Source organism: Malaclemys terrapin, chromosome 6 (genome assembly GCF_027887155.1).
Source record: "Malaclemys terrapin pileata isolate rMalTer1 chromosome 6, rMalTer1.hap1, whole genome shotgun sequence".
NCBI lineage: Eukaryota > Metazoa > Chordata > Testudines > Emydidae > Malaclemys > Malaclemys terrapin.
Genome location: NC_071510.1, coordinates 14339030 through 14363073, shown reverse-complemented (window position 1 = coordinate 14363073; position 24044 = coordinate 14339030). Strand labels below are relative to the sequence as shown.

The following is a 24044-nucleotide window of genomic DNA, read 5'->3' as shown; positions in this document are numbered from 1 at the left end:
TTTCTTTTGTGTACCTGGGACTGGTTCCATGGGCAGACTTTCTTCCTTCCCCTCCGGAGAGGAGGGCTCTGTTGTGTCAGACAGAGGCCTTCCGGAGACCAGTTCGGCTGCATTTCCATCCATGGTGGATACGTCAGTCACGGTCTTCTCACGCAAGGACTTTTCATCATCTTCATCGATGAGGACCAGTTCTGCCTTGATAGTTTCATCATAGCCCAGCACTTTTTTTGTCTCCTCTTCATCATCAATGTTTTGGTAACCCATAAAAATCATTGTCACTGGTTGATCCATGCTGGCCTCTGGGACTTCATCTCCAGAGATTTTCGCTTGGTGTTGAGGATTCCCAGAATTCCCCTTGCTAGGTTTATGTACCATTTCTAATTTTGCCTCTTTGAAGAGCATTTGTTCCTTCACATGGCTAAGGTTTCCATCTGCTATCACATTCCTGGCTGACACAGCCATTTCATACCCTCCTCTTACACTTGATTGTCCAGCTTTCTGTATAAGTTCATCTACATCCTTTGAGCTTAATTTATGTACTCCATTTTCTACCACTGTGCTTCCAGAGTGAACCTCATAGACTACCTTGGTACCATCATCATAGACTTTGAATCTTCTTTGATGGGTCCCCTCTGGGCCAATAGGTGATGCAGAGAGAATCTTGGTCTCTCCGGTCTGTTTGTCTTTCTCCACATTAATTTCCATGGCGTACAAAGCTTGAATGAAAACAAGAGAGGAAGTGCATGTTACAACAAAAAAAGCCAGTGAACGGTTAATTGCCAAACAGACAGAGAAAACTACTGTGCCCGTTTCCTATGAAGCTATTTCTAAAGAGCCAGGCATTCTACGTTAGAAGTGAGGTGCATACTGCGAACAGAGCTGGTTATTACAATACAGTACTTTATGTAACGGGATGCGAGGCACTCCTGCTGTAAACTAGAGATACTCTTCCAACTAAATCTGTGCAGAAAGGGGTTCTGGTCAATTAGAAGCGTGAAGATCATTTAGGTTAAGTAGGCTCATGGTGTACTTTTGACAAAATGAGATGACAACATGCAGGTCTACCACAGCCTTTCATCTTTGTGCTTGCCTCAGGTTCCAAGAAGAATTTGATCTCAAAGCTCCTGACGTGCTCCCCCTCCTACCATCCAGCCCATAAACAGCTGTTAGAAAATTTTGTTTGGGAAGGAATAAAATGCCCCTGACAGCTTGTTTTATTATTGAATACTTACTCCTATGTATGCCTTTCATCCATAGCTCTCAAAGCACTTTACAAAGCTTGGTAGTTATCATTATCCCCCGCTACACAGATGAGGCACAGATCACATAAATGACATGCCCAGCTCACACCGCAGGTCAATGGCAAAACTAAGAACAGAACTCAGCTTTCCTGGCTTCCTGTCCAGTCCTCTGTCCATTGGATCAGTAAGTAACTCTAGGAAGTTAGGTGTTTTTTTAACATTTTGATTGTAATGAAAAGTACATATAAAAAAAAGCACAGAAGTACCCAAGCTGATTCTTTTTATGGATTCCTAAACATTGTTTTCAAAGGGGAGACGGTATAGGGGTGCACTTGATTTCAAAACTGGACCAAACAAAGGGTAATAGACACACATGAATTCCAGACTAACAAGGAAAACATTCCCCAGCATGAAAGAGTTAAGAAAGGTGCAGTAACAACAAGAGCATTGTGATCACCACACAATGGGGTAGACAGGCAGCCCACTCACAACTATATCCCTCATGCTAAGGTCGTGGTGCAAACTCTAGAGCTCAGTTTTCAAGGTACAATTGTAAAGGTCTCTCAGCTTGTCTGAACAGAACTTTCTATTTAAGTGCTCCTTATATGAAGATGAAAACATTCTGTCTCCTTAAAAGGTACAAACGCACAATTAATTGCAGTTGCCATGATGGGAGTTGTCGCCAGCTGATGTGAAACTTACCACGCTGTCTCATGAAAATTCCAATACAATGGACCGCAACAAAATTATGAGGATTTCTCTTACTAGTCACTTATTGGTGAATACAAAAAAACCCAACCCCATGTAAATTGTTACACTGTCCATTAGCAGTGCTGCATTTTCTAGGACGGATATTCAATACAATCCATATATATTTTTCTTGAAAATAGTGGTAACATAAAAATTACCTGAGCGTGGTTTCAATTCTCCCTACTCCCTCACCATATTATCAAGCTTATGTGTAGATTCCTAGGGCCAAACTCTGTCATATGCATAGGGAGCATATAATAATTGTCGGAGAAAAACACAGTTCTCACTCTTTTGGTTGGGTGCAGCAAAGTTAATTATACTTTATTGCATAAATAAACTTAATAGACTTCTCTTTGCATATCTAGAGAAATCCACTTCTGCGTTAAACACTTTTAAGACACTTGGAGCTATGCACCGTGCGTCTGAGATTACAGCCAGCAAAATTCTAAGCAGCCACAGTGAAGGTTTTCTATATCCCTACTGACTTTATAAAGTGGGACAGTCCCATTTTATTTGTTTGTATGGATGTATTGATTTACACCTTTGTGCTTGGTCAGTTTTCTCCCGCCTCCTTCTTAAGTTCCCCCATGCTTTTGCTCACAAAGACAAGAGCTGAGTTTAAGGGGGAGGGGGGCTTCTAGTTCTTGGTCCTCCTACATGGGACCCCTTGAGTGAGGCAGTTAGTGGCTCACCAGTCTGCTGTCTTCCAAATTCACCTTTCTGTCCAGTGCCCAGCAGGTAAGCAAGACAACTGTCTGAAACCGGAATTCCTATAGCTCATTGACAGGAAAAAGCATGACTGCCTGTATCTACCCGGCCGGTGCCCTTACGAATTGCTAGATTAGAGTGCATGCCAAGGAGAGATGCTGTGAAGTGTCCTTCACTGCTTCTCCAAGCAGGAGGAGTGCAGTGTGGTCCTATTCATTTGCTCGCCAACCCTTGCTCCTGAGGGCAACACACGTTTGGAGACTGGAGTGGGTTTATGAGCTCCCCAAGTCACAGGCCAACACTTTAATCTGCCATACCATTCAGTGCTCTGTCCAGTGTTATGAAGGGATCATGCCCTGCTGCTTGTGCCGTGACTGGATGTGTGGAATAAGAGGCCCCTACGACAGCTTCCTGCGCTTGTGTACAAATACAGCAGAGGGCTGGGCTGCAGTTAGCTCGGAGCATTTAAAGCAGAACCTTGGTTTGTATTCTTTGTTGCTATTTAATTGGCTGATTGGTTTTAGTGTCTCCATGTGTCTCATTAGGGATATTACATGACAAGTAGCATGTTTCTGTTGTTTGGTTTGTCCCCATTTTGGGATCTCTGAGACTCATGTTTCTAAAGTCTCATCTAGTACTTCTTATTTGAACCTTAAATCCAAGTTACAGAGACATGAAGATGGTTAAACAAGAGAAGAAGAACCCCTTTATTACTGTGCAGGAGCTTGCTTGTTTTTGGCTGGGGTTTCTGGGAGAAGTATCATCTAGGGGCTAGGGCCTGGGGCTGGGGCTGGGAGTCAGAACCTCAGGGTTCCAGTACTGGTTCTGCCCTGACTTGATTTTTGATATCGAGCAAGTCACCTGACCACTCTGAAACACTCAGGCTCCTCGTGGGCAAACACTTCAGTGCTCAGTCATGTAAAAGTTGCTGTCATTTTCAAATGGTGTGTCTGTTTCAGCTGTGAGGCAGTTCAGATTGTTTAATGCAGAACAGGGCTGTGATTTTCCAAGCCCTCCATGTGCAGAACACTCAACTGAAGTCAATGGGAGTTGCACCTCTGGAAGACTTGAGGACTGGTGCCGACATCTATATCTGGCCTTGCAGGACTCAGCGGCTTCACACTTTTGGAATAAGGTCTCCAGAAATACAAGTAAGTACCGACTTGTCCACATTTAGAAAGAGTTGCAAGATGCATCTCTTTGTCCAGATGTCAACTCTTGATGTACAATGATCTCCTAGGCATTTAGGGTCAGAGTTTCAAAAGAATTCAGAACACTTGGAAGATTGTCATCAATGACCATTTAAAACACTAGTTGGAAGGAAGGAACTGTTTTCTCACTGCTCATCTGTGTTAGAAATTAACAGATGTGGTTATATCTTTAAGTATTAAGGCACTGATTTGGGAGCTTATTGTCATTGTTACATATTCGTTTATTCCCTTCAAATTGATTTCAGAATGTCGCCCCTGGGACTCTTAGGGTACGTCTATACCCAGCCGCTAGTTCGGCGGCTGGCAATCGAACTTCTGGGTTCGACTTATCGCGTCTTGTCTGGACGCAATAAGTCGAACCCGGAAGTGCTCGCCGTCGACTGCGGTACTCCAGCTAGACGAGAGGAGTACCGTGGAGTCGACGGGGGAGCCTGCCTGCCGCGTGTGGACCGAGGTAAGATCGAACTAAGGTACTTCGAACTTCAGCTATGTTATTCACGTAGCTGAAGTTGCGTACCTTAGTTCGATTTGGGGGGGTTAGTGTAGACCAAGCCTTACATTAGTTAGCTCTTACTCACAGAAGTAGTGCCAATGACTTGATTCAAACTACTCCTGTGAGTAAATGCACATTGATATAAGCAAATATTCCACAATTGGACCCTTTATAAGCAGACCCTAGCTGAAATGTATTACCATGGGAAAAGCAGAATGAGAGAACTTTGCTAACCTTTGCTTTTGTTAATCTACTTGCAGATGCAATGGGAATCTAGTATAATACTTCCAAAAGTTGTTGAAAAATAAACCATGTCATTAATTTTTGTCTTTGCAGTTCTTATCAAACAGCAAAAAGCACAACTTATTAATACGGTTGGAAATTGGTTGATAGTGAAGCATTGAAAGTACAACAGTACTTGAAGACGAGAGCCTGCATTACTGTTAGTACACGTTCTGTACAAGTTTAATTACAATGTAACCTGATTTAGTATTTCATAAGAATAACATCCCAGAGTACATATTAAGGAGTACTGCTTCTGCCTGTTAAATGGTCTTTAAAAACAGAGCTATCAAGTCTGTTACTTTTTAAAAAGATGTTCTCAACAATCTTTAAACATGTAATAAAACAAAGTTTATGTTAAATAATCTTGACTGTGTGTGCTGCTTGCCCTGTCCTTTAAGCTGTTGCAGTGCATGGAGTCCAGTTATCAAAGAAATACACAAGCAGAGACTATTCTTTTTGTGTTTTTGACACAATGGAGCTAGAAACACAAAGGCAAACGGGGTGTATCAATCTCTGTCTAAGGCGGGTCAGATTTAGCACTGGGATGCGCTTTCTGGGTGCCCTGCAAAGAGGAGCTCAACCAAATGAAGTGTCGCCCATTTGTGGATTGCACCTCAAATCGATACACTCTCTTGCTGCATGAAATAATTGGAATGCCAATGTACCATCGTTTGTTATTGCTACTCTGTGATGGCAGTGACGTATCGAGCTGCATGTTGGCATTAATGCATGGAGCATATGGTTTTGAATAGAACAATATTGAAAAGATAAGTAAAATCAACAGCTATGATCTTGCTCATAAATTGCTCCAGTTTAGAAACGCATTGAGGCTGAAATTCTGTAGCCCCAGCCTAAAACACAAAGGCATGTAACACCTTTTTTTGCCCCCGAAAGAGTTAAGCATTGTGCTGAAATAAACAGCTTCTTTCTGTTCTGTAAGGTTTTACGCACATATTGGTGTTTGTGTGTGTCTCATTCATCTCAATGGAAGTTGTGTGGGTGCAGGAAAGTGCTATTATCATGGCCTAGATTCCATACATTTACATCAGCAGAGATGGAGAGAGAATCAAGCTGAATGCTTCCACTAAAAAGAAATCTGTCAAGTGTACAATGCTACTTTTTAGGACTCACAAAGTATGTAATATATAAATAAATGACTTTGAAATTGCTCACTGCTGTTCAAAGAGCCTTGACTTGTTCACAGAATACTAATCATGTGGCACTTAAACTATATCTGGGCACCAGTCCCATTAAGGTTAATATATATAAACAGAAGTTTGTGTCTGCTGGATTGGCTAATAAAATACAGATCTCCTTGAGACTTACCAGTTACCCTGCTTGGTCCGTCCCACCCAGGAACTGGCTCTGCTGTTCGTGAATAGAGGGTTGGGAGTTCGGGGATCTGGGAGTAAATGTAATTTACTGCATCTGGTGTCAGAGAACAGAAAATACAGTTAGATAATGTTATGAGCCCCAGTGGCTTCATTGCTTAGACAGCAGAGTGTTAACTTATCAACCCAAACAATAGACATCAGAGCTTTGTACTGGATAATTGGATCAAAGTAAACAAAGTGCAAAGTCACTGTCATGTGATTGGTGTTCAGTAGACTAGCTGAGGTAGGAGGGAACATGTCCAGATGACTCACTTTGTGTCAGTTGCACACATCAAACTATTTGTCAGGCGCTTCTGGATTTTATCAGGTCAGTGACCTCTACAAAAGAATGAACCCCGTGTAATGGGTAGAATAAAGGATGTTTTATAGAGAAATACTCAGATAAAATGAGGTTTAAAAACTCTGGAGGTAACTGAGTGATCAAATGGCATGACAGACCAGCTCCTTTATATCAGTCATGACTTATATCAGTCATATTAATTTTGTGTTTTATAGGTTGGTGAGCTGGCATTTGGCTGAAGTTTAACCTGTAAGGGAAATACTGTCTCCATGCTGGTTGATCCCATGCTTACTTGACGTTCGGTGGGAATATAATACCTTGCAGTTCCACAGTGCCACATTTCATCCAAATCCCTCTGGCCCTGAGTCAACAAGAGCCTAACTTTAAGCATTAACTTTAGTAGAACTACTCACATGCTTACAGTTGGGCACATGCTTCAGGATCTTGTTGAAATGGGACTTGAAAGTGGTCAACAAATATTGCCTAAGCCTCACAACAGCGCTGCTGGGAGGGAGACCAAGGGAAGTACTTACAGATTCCTAAATTACACACAGATAGGTTAAGTGACTTGCCCAAGGTCATGCTAGCAGCCAATGGCAGAGTCAGAAGCTCTCAGTCTCCTGCTCTAGGAACTTGTTTCTGGGTTTAAGCACACAAGACAAAGTAATTATTCAAGATGTTTGCATGCTAGGCAGAAGAAGAAAGACCATATTTTGATTCCTGAAGCAACACTGAATTATGGTCACAAGGTGTATTTCCTGCGGTTTGTTAAATCGACTCCATAGTTCCAGGCACGGCTGTTTGCCTCACTCTGCCGATCGCTGCATTGATCCCCTGAAATTCTATAGTCTAGTGATTCCTAGTCCCCCAGGGAACAATATGTATAGCCATCCTAGAGTGAGGGCCCCATGGATCTCAATTACAGAGACAGAGAATGATGTCTTTATTGCTATCTCCAGTCAGAAATGTGCCTCCCTCATAGCCTCTGATAAAAAAATAAAGCTTATCTAAGGCATGGTACATTTACCCACCCCCACCACTGAAATGCGACATATAGAGACTGTTTCCTGGGATCCCTGATTTTCAATCTCACTTTGTACTGCAAGATGTTTGGCATTATATATTTCATGATAACTTCTTGATCCTGGTTTATTTCAATCAAAATGGTCCACTTCGGTCTGTACACTGTGGAACTTTCCACCTTCTCTGGTGACAAGTTCTATCTATCTGAGGTACTTAAATAGCCCTTCCTTGAAGTAATATCTGAGTGCCTCACAGTCTTTAATGTATTTAGACTCATAGCACCTTTGGGAGCTAGGAAAGTGATACTATCCCCATTTTATAGCTGAGGCAATGAGACAGCGTGAGACTAAGTGACTTGGTCATGGTCAGACAGGAAGACTGTGTCAGAGTAGGGAAATGAACCCAGGTCTACCGAGCCCCAGACTATCATCCTAATCACTGGACCATCCTTCTGAGAGAAGCTCAGGAGCAAGTCAAGGCAATTTTCTCTGCCACCCTGATAGGTTTTAGCAAAATTCTGATATTCACCAAATTTTATGGTAAATAAGAGATTCTGTATTCTCTGTTCTCTCAAAACACAAATCTTCCAGTCCTTGGGGTTAAAAAATATAGATGATGTTGTTTCTTCTAAGTCTGGTGTATACTAGTCTTGTTAAAACAATAAATACTGGAGGGGAAAAAAATCTGCCTGCTTTGATCTCTCCCACAGCTTGTAAACAGAAGAGATGGGAAGGTCTCTGCAGTGTCTGTCTGTATGTGGACCCAGGCAGGAGGGGGGAGAAATCAGGCTTAAGAATTCATTTGGTGGCTGCTTCATCTATTTCTTTGTGAGCAAACGTGCACCTCACAAAACCCACCATCATAGTTGTTGGTAGTCTCAGTAAAAAGGTGAAGCAGAAAAGGGGTCTAAAGGCTGAATTACGCTCTGATCTCTGAAGCGGTGTCTGTGCTAGGAAAGTCAGGACATGGTGGTAAAAGGGCCTCAGCCTGGTCTACACTAGAGCCTCCATCACTGGTACCATCAGTAAAGCTGCACAAGTGGTGAATTATAATCTTGGGTGAGTATTACGGAGGTGACAGCCTAGAAGTCTTCCTCCAGCTCTCGGCTGCGGCACCTTAATTGAGTGAGGAAACTTCCATTGCCACTGCTCATGCTGTATCCGTTGTGGGTGTAATGGAGAAAGGTATTATCTAATGCTGCCAATCCAGCATCTGTCACCACTACAGAACCCACATTCCTCATGGAAACACATATATGTGATTTGTACCCAGTGCCTTTGAAAGCAAGAGCTGGGTTTGGGAAATATTCTTTATTTCACACCTCAGGGGGCAAACGTAAGCCTCCGGAACGGGGCTTTTTGTTTTAAATGCATAGTGCCGTCTGAAAGCTTTTTTGTTTTGCTGCAATAAGGCCTGAGAGAAACAATTATTTAGGACACAGCTCACTGAGCAATGGACAGTAACAGCTGCTCTCTCTTTTACAAGGTTTCTTGCCTTTGGTGAGATACGGGTACCATTCCTTTGTGCAGTTATTCTGGGAATCTGCATCAGCAAGTTTCTGAAATCCGTTTTCCACATGCAGAATGGCTGGCTCTTTCCTACGTGCCAGAACATGAAGCAGATTGTTCTGGAAGCAATGGAAATCCAATAAATAGTTGTTCAACCAGACTATGGAGGGTCTAGTTGGAACAGAAAACTGGGAACCAGGACATCTGCGTTGCAATTCCTTCTCCAACAGTAAATCTCTCTAGGGCAGTGTTTCTCAAACTGGGGTCACCGCTTGTGTAGGGAAAGCCCCTGGGGGCCGGGCTGGTTTGTTTACCTGCCCTGTCTGTAGGTCCAGCCGATCGTGGCTCCTATTGGCCACGGTTCGCTGCTCCAGGTCAATGGGGGCTGCGGGAAGTGGCATGGGCCGAGGGACGTACTGGCCGCCGCTTCCAGCAGCCCCCAATCCAAGGAGTCACACCAGATCTGAACGTGGTTTATACTTAGTAATTGCTCTCTGTAATTCTAGCCTAATCGAGAGTGATGGAAACACATTATACATACAGCCCAGCTCTATACTGTCTCTCCAATGTCCATTGCAGCATTGTGCAGGGATAGCGGATGCTTTTGGTAGCACATCTCATGCCATGTTTAAATGAAGGGCTTGTCAGCTCTTTGTCTGTGATGTGCCGCCAGGGCACTGATATGCTGTAGTATGACAATGTAAGAGTCAGCATGTGACAGGCCTGCTGTCCCCAGCCTAGTCATTTCTATTCGGCGTCCTCTCACCGGGTGATCTGAAGCAGTCAGTCAAAGTGCAGTTACGCTGTGGCAAGTGACAATGTGGGAGTGCTGTTTGTTTGCCTCATTGACTTAGAGTTCAAAAATGGTCATTTAGAAATAAAAACGATGTCTTTTTCCATCTTCCAATTCAACCTGACTTCTCTTGGCTCCATGAGTCATTTTTATATAGTCACTTTTCTGCTGTTTGAATGAAAAGGAAGATGCTCAACAGCCAGTGTCTCAGATAGAAGAAACATGAGCACAGAGCAATTTATTCGCTGGTTTATGGACTCTACAGCGTGGGGCACTTGCCTGGATCCTCTGGGCATATCTCACTTAATCAGCATCCTGCCAGTTCATGGGCCTTAAGCATTGGAGCACTTCAGCTCCTCTTGTTGTGGCCCGTGGCACATAATAGTTGTGTTTCCTCAGGGCTGTAATGCTTTTGTCTGATTTCGGGTGGCCTTAGTGTGGGTGTTGGTGGCCTGTGCTGTACAGGAGATCAGACTAGATGATCTGCTGGTCCCTCAATGACTCCAGGTCCTTCAGGGAGTGTCAGCAATTGACATGAGGGTCATGAGTGGTAGATGGTGCACTCGGCTCTGTGCTTTAGCAGGTTATTCATTCATTGTCCATCACAGGTTTCCTTGCACTTTCCTCTGAGGGGTCTGGTAGCCGTGATGGTCAGAGAGATGGTTGGTCTGCAGTGATTCAGCTCTTCCTATTTCCTCTGAAAGATGTTTAAAAATTTACATAATATGAGAGCTCCCTATTGGCTACCTACCTGTTTCTTCCTACTGAGGTCAGCTATAGTTTATGCTTACTAACTTGTCTCCAGTTCAGACGGCAGAAAGAAAAAAGATTATTAATTTTTTGCCAAACACTGATCTTTGGTCAAACAATGCCTCCCAATCATCCATGTGGTGGGCTTGCAACATGTACTTTCTCTGGGAGAGCAGAACACAAGAGGTTTAATGGTTCATTCGTGGTATCATGTATAGAAAGCCCTGGTCCTTGCCCTGAAGAGTTTATAATTTAAGGACAAGGAACAGATGAAGGGCGAGGGGCAGCAATATAACATACAAGTGAAGTGGTTATGATGATGGTAGACACACATCTCATCAGCTGTATTTTTGCTCTGATTATCTATTTATATTATAAAAGCTTAGTTTTAGTTTGCATTGGATTTGGACGTTCCTGTCAACCTCTGTGAAATCCTGCTTCTTGCTAACTTGGGAGGAAAGTTAGCCTCAAGATGCAGGTAAACTTTAATGAAAGGGGAAGTCACTTTTGGATCCTCGAGAAGCGCCACTAGTGAGGGTGCTATGATAACCCCGGAAAATACCCCGGCCACCATTTTATAACTGGGGTTGCCTACACTGAAACACTTAGGATCAGTTTTACAAAGGCATTTAGGCACGCAAAGGTGCAGAGAGACACTTTTGTAAATACAATTTGGTACCTTAGTGCCTAGCACCCATTTAAATTAAGCAGAGCTGGGTGCCTAATTCACTTAGGTGCTTTTGAAAACTATCTGCACCTTTGTGCCTAAATACCTTTGACTATCTGGCCCCAAAATATAAGTAGCCAGGTTTTCAAAGGTGCTGAGCACTTGCAACTGCCATTGACTTCGGTACCAGAAAGCAGAAAATCAGGTCACCTGGTATATAGGTGCCCACCTATGGATGTAGAAGATTAATGGTAAGAACCCATGTTAGAAATATCTGGGCTAAATGTCTGGTTGTGGCTGGCCCTGCACAGGTACATGTGGCGGATGGCTGAAGTGAGAAGGGGTGCAGAGGGCCCTGCCCCAGCTTGCACAATGCCTGTCACAATCAGCAGCATTCACCCTGGGAACAAAACATTTGCCTTACTGGATTCATCTCTATTCTGGTGTCCCTCCTCCGGCAGTGGCCAATTCCGGATGCTTCAGAGCAAGGCCAAACAATAACAATTGTATAATAAAGTCTCCTAACTGGCAAAGACATATTCTGCTCTGCAGGTAGAATTCCTTTTGGACACCTGTAGGCAAGATGAAGCCTGACATACGTTAGGATGGCCTCAGGAATGTCTGATCTGCCTCTTACTCTTACAAAAAATCCTCTCACCACCAAGGCCGGCTCCAGGGTTTTGGCCGCCCCAAGCAGCCAAACAAACAAAAGAAAAAAAAGCCGCGATCACGATCGCGATCTGCGGCGGCAATTCAGCGGGAGGTCCTTCGCTCCGAGCAGGAGTGAGGGACCATCCGCCGAATTCCCGCCAAACAGCTGGACGTGCCGCCCCTCTCCGAAGTGGCCACCCCAAGCACCTGCTTGGTAAGCTGGTGCCTGGAGCTGGCCCTGCTCACCACCAACAGCCTATAAATGTTTCCAATAAAACAGCATTTAAAAGAGGAGAGAGAACTGTAACCTGCATCAGTGAAGGGAGGCCCTTTGATTTAGTTCAGCTGGCAGTCTTCCCCAATGCATATATTAATTCTTCCGGCCGGGCAAAGGCAGGCTAAAGTTCCTTCTCTATCCCTGCAGCAAAACGTAGACAACTTCTCTGCCTAAAACAGAGGGCACCCCTCACATGTTATTTTTGGTTGAGGAGATCTGAGTGACTCACTCCCAACTGCCTCATCAACAAGGACCACGTGAACCAATAAACACTGCCAGGGACACTGGCAGCAGGGTGCCTGTTACCACCCATGGTGTAAAAGAAGAAATTACCGCTCTTCTCCAGCTGAAATTTACAGGAACCCCTTACTTCAATCCACTCCTCCCCACCAAAAAAAGGCAGCTTTGTGATCTCTTCTGACTCCGACTCAGGGCTTGCCCCACAATCTAGGTCTGGTTGCATTTAAAAATAAGTGGGGAAACCTCCAGACATGTTGATAATACTATTTAAAGACCCATGGTTTGAGTATCCTGTTCTATGCTGTATCTACTCAGAGGCCTTCGAGTGGAGACACATTGTCTTGACTGACAACTCCCTCCTGTCTGGAATCTCAGCCTATCATCTTGCCCATGCCCAGCAAAAAATGCTACTGCTAAAATCATCTTCCTTCTCTCACTCCCCTCTGCAGAGGCCAGATCATCCTCTGCCTCAGGGCAGCTTTATAGTGCTCCAGCAGTGCAAGGTTGCTTTAAATACAGTAGATCAAGCCCCTGAAGGATCTTCCCTGCTTGGGGGGTTTCCCTGCAGACCTTTGGTAGTTACTTCTACATCTCTCTTCCCATCCCTGCAACTGGAACAAGGGGCATGGCTGGGAGGAAGAAGATGTGGCCACGCTTCCTTATATACTCTGGGAAAACCTGGGTGCAATCGGGGACCCTTGAGGCTGCTGGCTCAGTGCAGGGCAGCCTCAGGATGGGAGGGGTTCTACAGAGGAGCATCTGGCCCAAAATCTCTCTGTTAGGTCCTTCTCCTCCTTTCTGTCAAGCTCAGCTTCTAGTCTTTACACAGCTCCAGTCCTGTCTACATCTCTGCCATCGATTCCCACTACTCTTCCTCTTCCTGCTGCCTATACTTCTCCCAGGCCTGCTTCCTCAGGCCTGATCCTGCAAAGGCTTGCTCATGAGCTTACCTCTGTGGACTGTGAGTAATCACACTGAGCTCAATGGGACTACTCACATGAGTAAAGTTAGACATCGGCGTAGGCCTTTCTACAACTGGAGCCTAAATGTCCCTTCTGTATTTCCCCCCCCAGTTTTCTCATCTTTCCTCCATGCTATCCCTTACTCTGGAAACACATCCGATGACCTCTTTCTCCTCAGCCTTTCAGTGTAATCTAGCACCTATGGGCAAGGATGGTGCCTTCATCTGTTTATGTACAGCATATAGTAAAGTGATTTATAATTCATAGACTTTAAGGCATGATGGACTATTAGATCATCCAGTCTCACTTCCTGCGTAGTGCAGGCCTTAGAATCACACCCAGCTACTCCTGCACCGAGCCCAATGACTTGTATTTGCTCAAAACATCTCTTCCGGAATGTCTTCATTTGAAGTTGTCAAGAGAAGGAGAATCCATCCAGCAATGATGCCCAGTGAATAATAAAAGCAACAGAGAGTCCTGTGGCACCTTTAAGACTAACAGATGTATTGGAGCATAAGCTTTCGTGGGTGAATGCCCACTTCATCGGATGCAGTGAATAATAATAATAAAAAATACAAATGGAGGACGCTGGTCTGCTTGGGTATTTTATATAGCATGGGGATGGGTGGGCTGGTTAGGTTAAAGTCAGAACGAAGCAACACAGACTAGTTTATTATTAGTAGTTTACATACTATTGAATCAGAAGCAAAAGAACCAAACTACTACAAGAAAAGCTACTCACACTGGTAGTGTTTCTTTTCCAGCTGAGGGAAGCTTGTTAGAAAACCTGGTTGCCAAACAAGTCCAGAGAAGCTTTGGCTGAAGGCTGGAAGTATTTGGTTGAGGTTTGGAGTAGGTTCTTAAGACAGTCAAGTCAGTTTCTCCATTCCTAACCAGAAGTACTTACTCATGTTAATTAGGGCCTGATCCCAGCTTAGGCACCACTGAAAAGTGAAATAATGTATTCATTTGGGGACAGCACAGCCTTGATGCAAAGCCCACTGATGTCAGTGGGAGTTTTCCCATTTACTTCAGTAGTCTCTGGATCACAGCCCCAATGCTCTAGTGCAGTGGTTTTCAACCTGGTGTCCACAGACTATGTCTAAGGGGTCTGTGAAAGGCTGTCATTATCATAAAACAGTGGTGTTCAGCCTGTGGGCCCTTGGGGGGGTCTGCAGACTACATCTAAGATTTCCACCTCCATTTGAAATTTTTTAGTGGTCTGCAAGTGAAAATCCCACTGTCCTAATGTGTTAGGACCATTCCATGCCATCCTCATCCATGTTTGAAGACCAGAAACTGGGATATGATTTAGCCAATAGTTGGAGGCCTTAGCATTAATGTCAGTGCCTTACATCATATCCATTCAGTGATGAATAGCAAGAACCAGTCTCTGGAGTGCATGTTACTGCAGATAAATGATGGAATAAAAAACATGCATCGTCCACCATCGGTGTTTAGTTCATAAGGGGTTGTCTGGCTATTAGTGAATTTATAAAGCTTTCAGCTAACTCACAAACCTAAATGAAAAGTTCAGTATTCAGGCACATCATGTGCATTTGGGACATTGAATCCATACACTAGTTATTATGGTAGACACATCCGTCAAAGCAATCTTTTCTATCTGTGAGAGTTATCACACAGAGAATATACTTACTCTGGGAAGTAATCTAAATGTAATCAACACAAGTTATTAATCTATATGAAGAGGAATCGTCATTTTATGAACACGGTGAGAGCACACCACACAAGGGGGAGTGTCTCGATGGTATGTGAAAGGAATTTGCAGCATTTGGTAGCATGTGGCAGAGAAGTCTAGGATATGAATATTGTATGATGCCCTGTTGGCTGCATAAGCTATTGCTGGCTTTCATTTCCCTAGCATGCATATAGTGTCGGATGGGAATTTTCTGATGGAATGTTATCAGAAAATGACGATTTGTGGAAAGAGAAACATTCCATGGGAATAGGTCTATTATGATTAAACCTTTGATGGAAACCAGGCGTCGTGGAACAGGGCATGGGCAGTCTGGCCTAGTGGTCAGAGCTGGAGGCAGGAACCGAACAGGGTTGGAGAGGACTGCAGTAGAGCAGCCGCAAGGCTGGGAACAAGGCAGGCACAGGCGAGATTGCAGCCACTGGCCTTCAGAGCAGGTCTGGTGATGCCCAAACCACCTGAGTGACTGAAAGGCAATTAGGGTGTTCAGCTGCAGCACAGCTACTTGGCCCCAGGCTCAGCTGCAGGCCCTGATTCCTGACACCAGGCACCTGACAGAAACTTGCCTTGTTTCCTGTCAGCTTGCCTGCCTGCCCACCTGCCTCCCCCAAGCTCTCCTACTCCTCAGCAGCCCAGGCAGACTGCCAGCTCGGTTGCCATGGAGGCAGGGCTTCAAGGCTCCTCAGTAGCCCACCTGGAGGTCGACCCGGGAGTCTGGGCTTCCCGGCTCCTGGGTTCTGCAGCAGCCGGACTCAGCAGGCAGCCAGGGTCCCCCAGGAGTCGGGCAGTGGGCAGCCCATGGAGCATGCCGAAAAATTCCATTGAAGTTCTCCTGAACCTGAACGTACCAGTCTCTCTCTCCCATGAGCATTTTTGCATTTTTGACCAATTTGTCCCAATTTGGGATGAACATTTTCAAAAACTCTGAAACTTTTCACAGGAGAGAGATTGCTTTCCAGCCTGCCCTACAGGCCTACACGTCATGACCTGGACAGGAGCAGAGGAAGTGCCCTAAAAAGGGTGGGAGGGGGCCCACAGGTGCCTGAACTGTCTTCTCCCCAATGCCACCTGTTCTCCCCAAGACCCCGCCCCCGCTCCTCCCAACTCCCTCCCCCCGTCATTTGTCATTACAGCCAGTAAAATGTGGGAGGGCCATGGCCCCCTTCTTTGGAGGCCTAGCCTCTTGCTGACAGCAAGCATGAGTTGAAAGAAAGGCCAGTATGTGAATTACATATGATTTGGCCATTTGGGGCTAGGTGACATTTTTGTGACAGGTTGTCTGAAGGTTTCTGTTTATGTGATCTAGCTCCGAATAGCCACTGGGATCACGGTCTTCTCGAAATGTCCTTGTGCTTCAGCTAATGTTATTTCCAGTCAGTGAGATGGTTAAGGATGATGCAGGAGGCAGATGGAAAAGCAATTCTAGGGTGATATTTGAATGGCAAAGCGAAAGGCATATTAAGAAAGCGTGGCAGAGAACACTGACGGCATTGGGCTTGGATGGAACAGATCTACATCAGCACCAATGAAACCCCATCCAGCCGGGCCTATGTAAACCCCACTGCCCTAATTACACCCAGACACATCCGGTGTTTCTTTTGCACACTTTTTAACATCTTAGAATGGGGATCACATAGAATTTGTAAGAAACATCATTCTTGAGTCCTACAGCAGTCTGTGCTACCAAAAAATAAAAGTTCTTCTACGGACAAACACTCTGGAAATGATGGACATAAAGATCAGCCACCATATTTAAAGTTAATGGAGTTTCTCTGGGTTACACTGATGTCACAGAGGACAATTTGTCCCCCCACGACTATTTACACAAATGCATTGCAAAGCACAGTGTACAGCAGTAGTTCAATTTGTGGGGATGCCACAGTAATAACAAAGCAAAAAAAAAACAAACAAACCCCAACCACATCTAACAAATCATAAAAACAATAATCCCCACCCTGTAACACTTAGCAACAAATTGTTATCACACATCACCAGTTAAAACTGTAGATATACATAATGGTGTAGAGGCACTTACCACCATCCTGGTGTGAGAAGCTCTGTAAAGACACAAATATGGGGATCAGTTATGCCTTCATGTGATGTGAAGTCTCCAAGTTTTTACTCTAGAATTATCTTGGGTTTGCTGTGTGCCTCTTTGAGGTTTATAAAGTGGGAGAGAACTACCGAGCTCTAAGGCTATATGTCTACACACCGATAGCAGCAGCAGATAGGGAATGTGTAGCTACACGCTGCCGTGAAACGCAGGCCGTGTGTAGCAATATGAGAAAGACTCAGGCAGGCGGGAGGCAGCGGGGAAAAGACTCAGCCCCTGCCAGAGCCTTTCCCCCACCATCGCAGTCTTTCCCTGCAATGGGGAAGAGCTCCACCCATGGGACACCACGCTGTTAAATCCAGCAGTGTAAACAAGGAGTTATGGCTTGGGTGAATAGAGAGCTGTGCAGCGTATGTACTCTCATATGTACCCACACCCTTCAGGTGTGACTTTCCTCACCTATGCCGTGTGTTGCTGGCTACACTGCTATTCACACCAATGCTGGGGGGCTACGTGTGTACATAGTCTACCCACTGCCAACAGAAGTGTGAAGAGCAGCTGCACCTTGAGGGTAGCTGGGTGGTGAGAGGAAGGGGATACCTAGTGTCATTGACATGAGAGCACCTGCTGGTCAAGGTAAGAAGCAATATTCAAGAGTGTGGAATGTGGTCTGGACCCTCAGCAGGAGGATACCACAATGGAGTGAGCCCAAGGAAGGGAAGCATACACACCCAGCTGCTATAGGAGAGATTGTCTATGTACGGGTGCACTTCTGGACTGGCTGAAGGGGACGTTTCTCTCCAACCAGACTTTTTATTATCTGGCTGCTGTCTCCTTAAGTATGGCTGCAGGATTCCTGCACTTTCACTCCAGTGAAATGGAGAGACCCCCACCGCTCCCCAAAAACCAATGGCACACCCTAAAAAAGCCTAGGAAGTCCAGCAGTCTTTGGAAAGGCCGGTGAGTAGCAAAATAACCTGCCCTAGATAGGTGGGTTTGAAAGCACTGGAGTTTTTTTTATCTTGCTCAGTCCACTTCTTATTAGACTCTCCACCGCTATTCTCCCGCTGTGCAAAGGCACATAACATTGCAAACGCTGCTTTCAATCAGTATTACACCTTGGCTTCACTCTCTTTGAAACTGAATCTTTTTTTGTACCTTTTGAAAGTCCTCAAAGGATTTCTCTGTCTCCTTTAGTTTCTCCAAGATGATTTGCTCTTTGGCAGATATCTGGGATTCTTCACTTTCTAGCTTCTCTATTTCTTGTTCCAGCCTGAAAGACATGGGAAAACCATCCATCGTTTATTTCAGTGGCATACTAGATATCTGAAGGCAGCATCACCCTGGTAAGTGAGCATTGGCTTCCTAGCTGCGAAGGTATTAATCAGGATGTTAAATAGGTCAGGAGACAGCGGGGGAGTTTCAAAATCTTGTTCAAAAATGGTTTCTTGGCACAGGAGGAGGCTAGAGGGAAGACAGGGCTTAGAGCATTTGTGGTATAGAAAGGTCTATGTCAAAAAGATGGGAATTTTGGATGTGATCAACTTGTCTCAGAACATTTGTCTGTTAAATTAACACCCCCCACTTCCTGCTCCATTTTGGAAATCTCAGTAGGGCAGGTATATAAACATGCAATAATACTTGGAGAAATAAATATCTCCAAATCCTTCCACACCATAAAGGACGGAACTGGAAGCAGCTGTTAGAGGTTGGCAGGGCCCCAGCCCCATTAACAGGATTTCCTGAGCCTGCGTGGTGCTCACTTCCAGCAGACAGGCCCTTCACTTGGGTAGGATTCTTGGTTTCATCTTTCTACCTTTCCCATTGTTTCTGGATGATAATGGGGGCAGATCCCTATCAGCCTGCAGGTAATACATACCATGACCTGCCTAGAAAAGCCCTGAAGAGTGATCCTTAGAGATGCTAAATACCCACAGTGTTCATGGTTTTCATTGAGAGTTGTGGGCTCTCAGTACTCTTCAAAGTAGGACCAGAATGATGTTATATTGTAGCTATATAGGGCCAGATCCTCCACTGGTGTAAGTCAGCCTCACACCATTGACTTCAGTGGTTTACACCAACGAAGGATCTAGTTCAGGATTTTTCTGGAGATATGACATACACTAACTTATATACAACATTATCACTATTTCTGCACCATCCATAAAAAAATTGTCATATTGAACGTTTGATTTGAGCAAAAGCCGAAGTTTCAAAACCGGGATTATCTAAAGTTCAGAAAGCCCACTCACTTCAGTGAGAGCTATGGCTATCCAGCACCTCTTATTGACGTGCCTCAGTATGGATGTAGGAATCTCATATTAGGCACCCAAATGTGAAAGTTTTGGCCTCTATTTCTTTTCTCGCCGGGCTACAGGACAGACAGCATGGCTGAGAATACATTACACAGGAAAGTCAGCCCATCACTCACCAAAGAGCACTCTTTAGAACACTCCTAACGCAACGAATACATTGGAAATGGACATCCGCAGAACCAGAGTACTAGTTACGAGATGGCTAGCTCCTGTCCTTTCTTTTCCCTTGGCAATCAATGCTCAGTTATCCAGGCATGTTTATACCTCAAAGATGAAGATATATGAGGCCTGATGAATTTCCACTGCAGAGATGGGTACGCACATATTCGTTTTTTTGCAAAATCGGTGGTTGCAGCATTCCGTACTACAAAGTCTGTAATACTGTTTTCTGCTAGCCAAATGATTTCAGGTGGACCGGTATGTAGGGAAAAAGAATGTGCGTCTGACAAAGCCAGAAAATTGCAGAGGGAGAATTAACTCCTTTCCCCTTTTAAACAAACCAGAACTAGTCAATCTATTATCCCACTGACATTAATGGAATAAGATGTTACTCAAGTATGAGTAAGGGTATCTAAATCTGGCCCATAATAATGGAGGGTGGTGTTAAGTGCACCATTTCCTGGATACCAGCTCAGATCTTTGGAGAAGAAGTTTGTCATGGTTGATTCAAGCCAGAAGAGAAAGTTTGTTTCAACCACAAAAAAAAAGCTCTCAGCCTTTGCTTTGATTTTCTTTTATTGCTTAGTGGGCTGTTTGCTGTCTCAGTTTTACTCTGTGATGTCTTTTTTCCCCCTCCTCCCATTCTCTCCCAAAGTCCCTACTGCTTTCATGCCAGACTGCCTGCCTGCTGCCCCAGTTAAAAGAACAGTCAGGCAGATGCAACAGTAGATCAATGTCTTTCTGACAGCACATATTGTTCTCGGCTTTCTTTAACCCCTTCTTTGGTTCTCTTAAGAAGCAGTAAGAGCAACAAGAGGGAAGAAAGAAACTAGGGGGAAGCTGTCAGGGTAGATCGCTGGAGATGAAGGGACATGGATTTTTAGTCTGACACTAAATAAGAATGCCTGTAACCACTGCCACCAGTATAAAATGGCATAACTCCATTAAAGGCAATGGAGATATGCTGATTTACACCAGCTGAGGATCTAGCTCTAAACTGGGTACTCTGAAGAGCTGGTCCACTCTTGAGAAAAATCTGTCTGGTCAGCTGAAATGCTGGACCTCCAGTCCCTGCTCTTCCTCACTGTCCGGCAGAGGCTCCTGGGGGTGGGGTGGGGCAGGCGGCTCTGCCATGCACTGTGGTACCACCCCTGAACCTCCCATTGGCCACAGTTCCCTGTTCCCAGCCAATGGGAGCTGCAGGGGGCGGTGCCTGCAGGAAAGGGCAGCGTACAGAGCCCTCTGCCCCCCACTCCGCCAGGGGCTGCAGGGACGTGGTGCCGGCTGCTTTCGGGAGTGGCGCGGGGCCATGGCAGGCAGGGAGCCTGCCTTAGCCCTGCTGCGCCACAGGGCTGGCAGTCCCATGGGCTGGATTGAAAGCCCTGACAGGCCGGATCCAGCCCACGGGCTGTAGTTTGCCCTCCCCTGTTCTAGAGCCTAAACTTAGCTAACAAAGTGCCCTCTTCTCTAATAAGGTACCACCCACCCCAAAGTCCTTCTCACCATGTTTTTCAACCAGGATAGCAGAGACCCTTCTTTTGCGAGGCCAAGCCAGCTCAGAGCCTGCCTCCCCTGATGAGGGATAACTGGGGGGTTCATCTGCACCCCAGATATAGTTCCAAAAGTTCATTGTCTCTACTCCCTAACAGGATAGCCTCTGCTGGGTTTTTTTCCTGCAGCGCCCACAACCTATTGATCAGCATTTTGCTCAGGCGGTGAATGAGCAACCATTGTGAACCATACAGTACTCACTTTGCATACACGACCAGCCAGAGAGAGAGAGAGAGAGAGAGAAGCATCTCTTTCTGCCTGCCTGTCAAGAATATGTGGCTCACTTTTTGGTGACCTGCCTTAACTCCCAGACCTAGAGAACATAATTTTTAGTATATCTACACACATAGAACTCCTCACCTATTTTCCATGCATACGTCAATGAGTATGACCACCAGCGTAACATAGGCTTTCATCAGAGACCTTACAGGACATTCTTCGGCAAACTAGTATGCAGATCCTAGACCCAGGGGAACCCTGTAACCCTTATGCACCCCTGGGCCCTCTGTCATTTGTTACAAAGAGGTTACTGAATCATGCTATTGAGGGACAACAGCAGCAGAGAAGAGGTGATCTACCTTGTGTGAAGGCCATGTTAAGTTTCCAGTTATGCCTGAAATAGTGTTACCTCATTATTTGCCGCATTCTCTATGCTTACTAGAGTGATGTCATGTTACCGAGTTATCTAAGGCAATTAAAAAGTTGAAGGGAAACCAGAGAACACATGTATTTATTTGTAATGTGCGCGTCACTGTATTACCCAGGTGTCACATACGTTATGAGAAAGCAGTCATTCCGCCACAGAGGACTGGATTCTCTTGCTTAAGCTGCAATCTTAGCTGGTGACGTATTCTTGAAGAGCCAGTAGTGAAAGGGTTAAAGTGTGGGACAAGTCTCGCTTTGTGGTCTGTATTTCTGTGCTAATTCCAACGCTTTGGAAATGGTGTGTGTTTGTGTGGGAGGGGTCTGTATTCTTTTTTAGTTCATGATACAATGAACACATGCAAACCTGAATTTAACAAAACAAAACAAAACACACTTACATACCATCTGTGATCTGACTATAATTACCACAATCTCAGCTGTAATCAACCCTGCTACAATACACACACCCCTTTTATACCTCCTGAATAATTTCCTCCTGAATAAATAGGTCTTCATTGTCATTTGACACCTGGGAAGGAGACCCTTATAATTTCCTGTTCCTGGCTTCTTCGTAGATTTCAGGCTGGAATTTCAAAGGTGACTGCATCTGCAATGCCAGCCAAATAAGCAACAACACAGTTTGGAATGCTGTGGGGAATACCCGAGTGGGAAAAGAGACAGGATAAAGGCAGTGTGAAAAATGGACTGGTTAATGTTATTGCCCCTTGGCCTGAGCAGCTGGCCAATATTTGGGGCCTTGCCAGGTTGTTTCCATTAGGAGAAGACCTGTTCCCCTGAACACAGTATGGACACAGAACACAGTCTGGCAGTTTCCTTGTTCAGAAATGTAAGTCAGCCTTTCGAATAAGTGCTGTTACCAAGAGAAGCTCTGCCTCAGTTTCCTCCAGGGGCCATTGCTTCTCTTGCTGTCTGCTTTCTTTCTCCCCGCTGTCTATTTCCTTCCAAACACATACACAGATCATGCCCCCAGCTCCTGCAATTGCAGTCAGTCTTCAGGAAAACCCCTTGGGCCTCATGGCTTAGTTTCTACTCAGGACTGCCATGATAGTCCAGGCCTTGAGTTGTGGCTTCTAATGTTTCAGCTATTTTGACCCTGCACCCCATATTCTTCACAGTGATATTATGATGATTATGATGTAATTATGATGCATTTTATGCAAGATAAGTCATGGGAAGTGTAATTGGAAAAGTTATGATTTGCTGAATATGATTATCCTATTTGTAGGCATGTCTCATTTTTGTTTCTGAAGTTATGAGTATTGACTATGTATCTGTATTTCAAATGTAGTTACACCTGGGTAATGCCCACTAGACAAGATTCTTTCAGTCTAGATAGCTGGGTGGGGAAGGGCTTAATCAGGACAATGGGCCATTAGGAAAAAACAATAGGCCTTAGGAGAAGCTTATCTCCCACCTGGTGATCCTTCCTGTGAACGCTCCAAACAGCCTGTAAGTAATGGCTGCTATGAATCTACAAGGACATGTGATCAGACCACATCTCTGGATTCCATCTTGGGATGTCAGTATTTTTCCACAGGCTGGTCTGGGAACCAAGCTTTGGAACAAAGGGTTCCTGCCCTGAGCAAAAGCTATGTAAGGCAGGGAAGGACATCATCTGGGTTCTTCCCTCCCCACACAAAAGACTCCTAGAAACACCCGAGGAACAAAGTCTGAACTGGGGGAAATGCAGGACCTAGGTTACAGGGATTTCTAGCCCGTGAATGAAACGCCTGGGGATTCCAAGCTGTAAAGTAAGGGCAGCTTGCCCCTTAAGAATGTGCAGCCTGCTTGTACCATCTCATAGATTGGATATGAATTAGGAGATTTTCACCCTATTCAGTATATTAAGCTTAGTTTGCATTTTTTGTTTATTTGCTAAGTAATCTGCTTTGATCTGTTTGCTATCACGTATAATCACTTAAAACCTATCTTTTGTAGTTAATGAACTTGTTTTTGCTTTATCTAAACCAGTGAGTTGGAGTGAAGTGTATGGGAACCATAGCTCAAGAGGCAAAGGCTGTTGCATATTCCTCTCCACATTGAGGGAGGCGTTCTTGTATGTGCATGCCAGTGGTCATAACAAATGTCCACACCTAGCATGGTCACAATCTGTGCTATAAAATTATGCGATGGCCTAGTTACTGCCCTGGTTTAACGTGGTTTGAGAAGAATTGTCTAGTAACAGTTGGACTGGCAACAACTGTATTAGTTAAGAACTCTATCTCCCCATGAAAGAGAAGAGTTCCAGCCCCATCCCCGAGCAAGGGGAGAAGAGACACTTCTACACAGGTACCCTGTCTCTTAGGCAGCGTTTTCCTGCTTACGAGCCCGTTAGGTACCTCACATCCCT

General features: G+C 44.9%; 1 protein-coding gene across 4 annotated transcripts in view; it reads right to left on the bottom strand.

Annotated features, from left to right (window-relative positions):
• PALM2AKAP2 (PALM2 and AKAP2 fusion) overlaps window positions 1-24044 on the bottom strand; it is a 391958-nt gene that overhangs the window by 224213 nt on the left and 143701 nt on the right. For 3 of the 4 annotated variants that reach the window (XM_054032673.1, XM_054032675.1, XM_054032674.1), the window contains exons 4-7: window positions 18162-18276; window positions 16986-17007; window positions 6015-6116; window positions 15-716 (exon numbers count right to left, since the gene is read on the bottom strand). In XM_054032673.1, coding sequence (XP_053888648.1) covers window positions 15-716; window positions 6015-6116; window positions 16986-17007; window positions 18162-18276 — 941 coding nt within the window. The remainder of the gene's footprint in view (window positions 1-14; window positions 717-6014; window positions 6117-16985; window positions 17008-18161; window positions 18277-24044) is intronic. The other variant, XM_054032676.1, reaches the window with a different exon arrangement.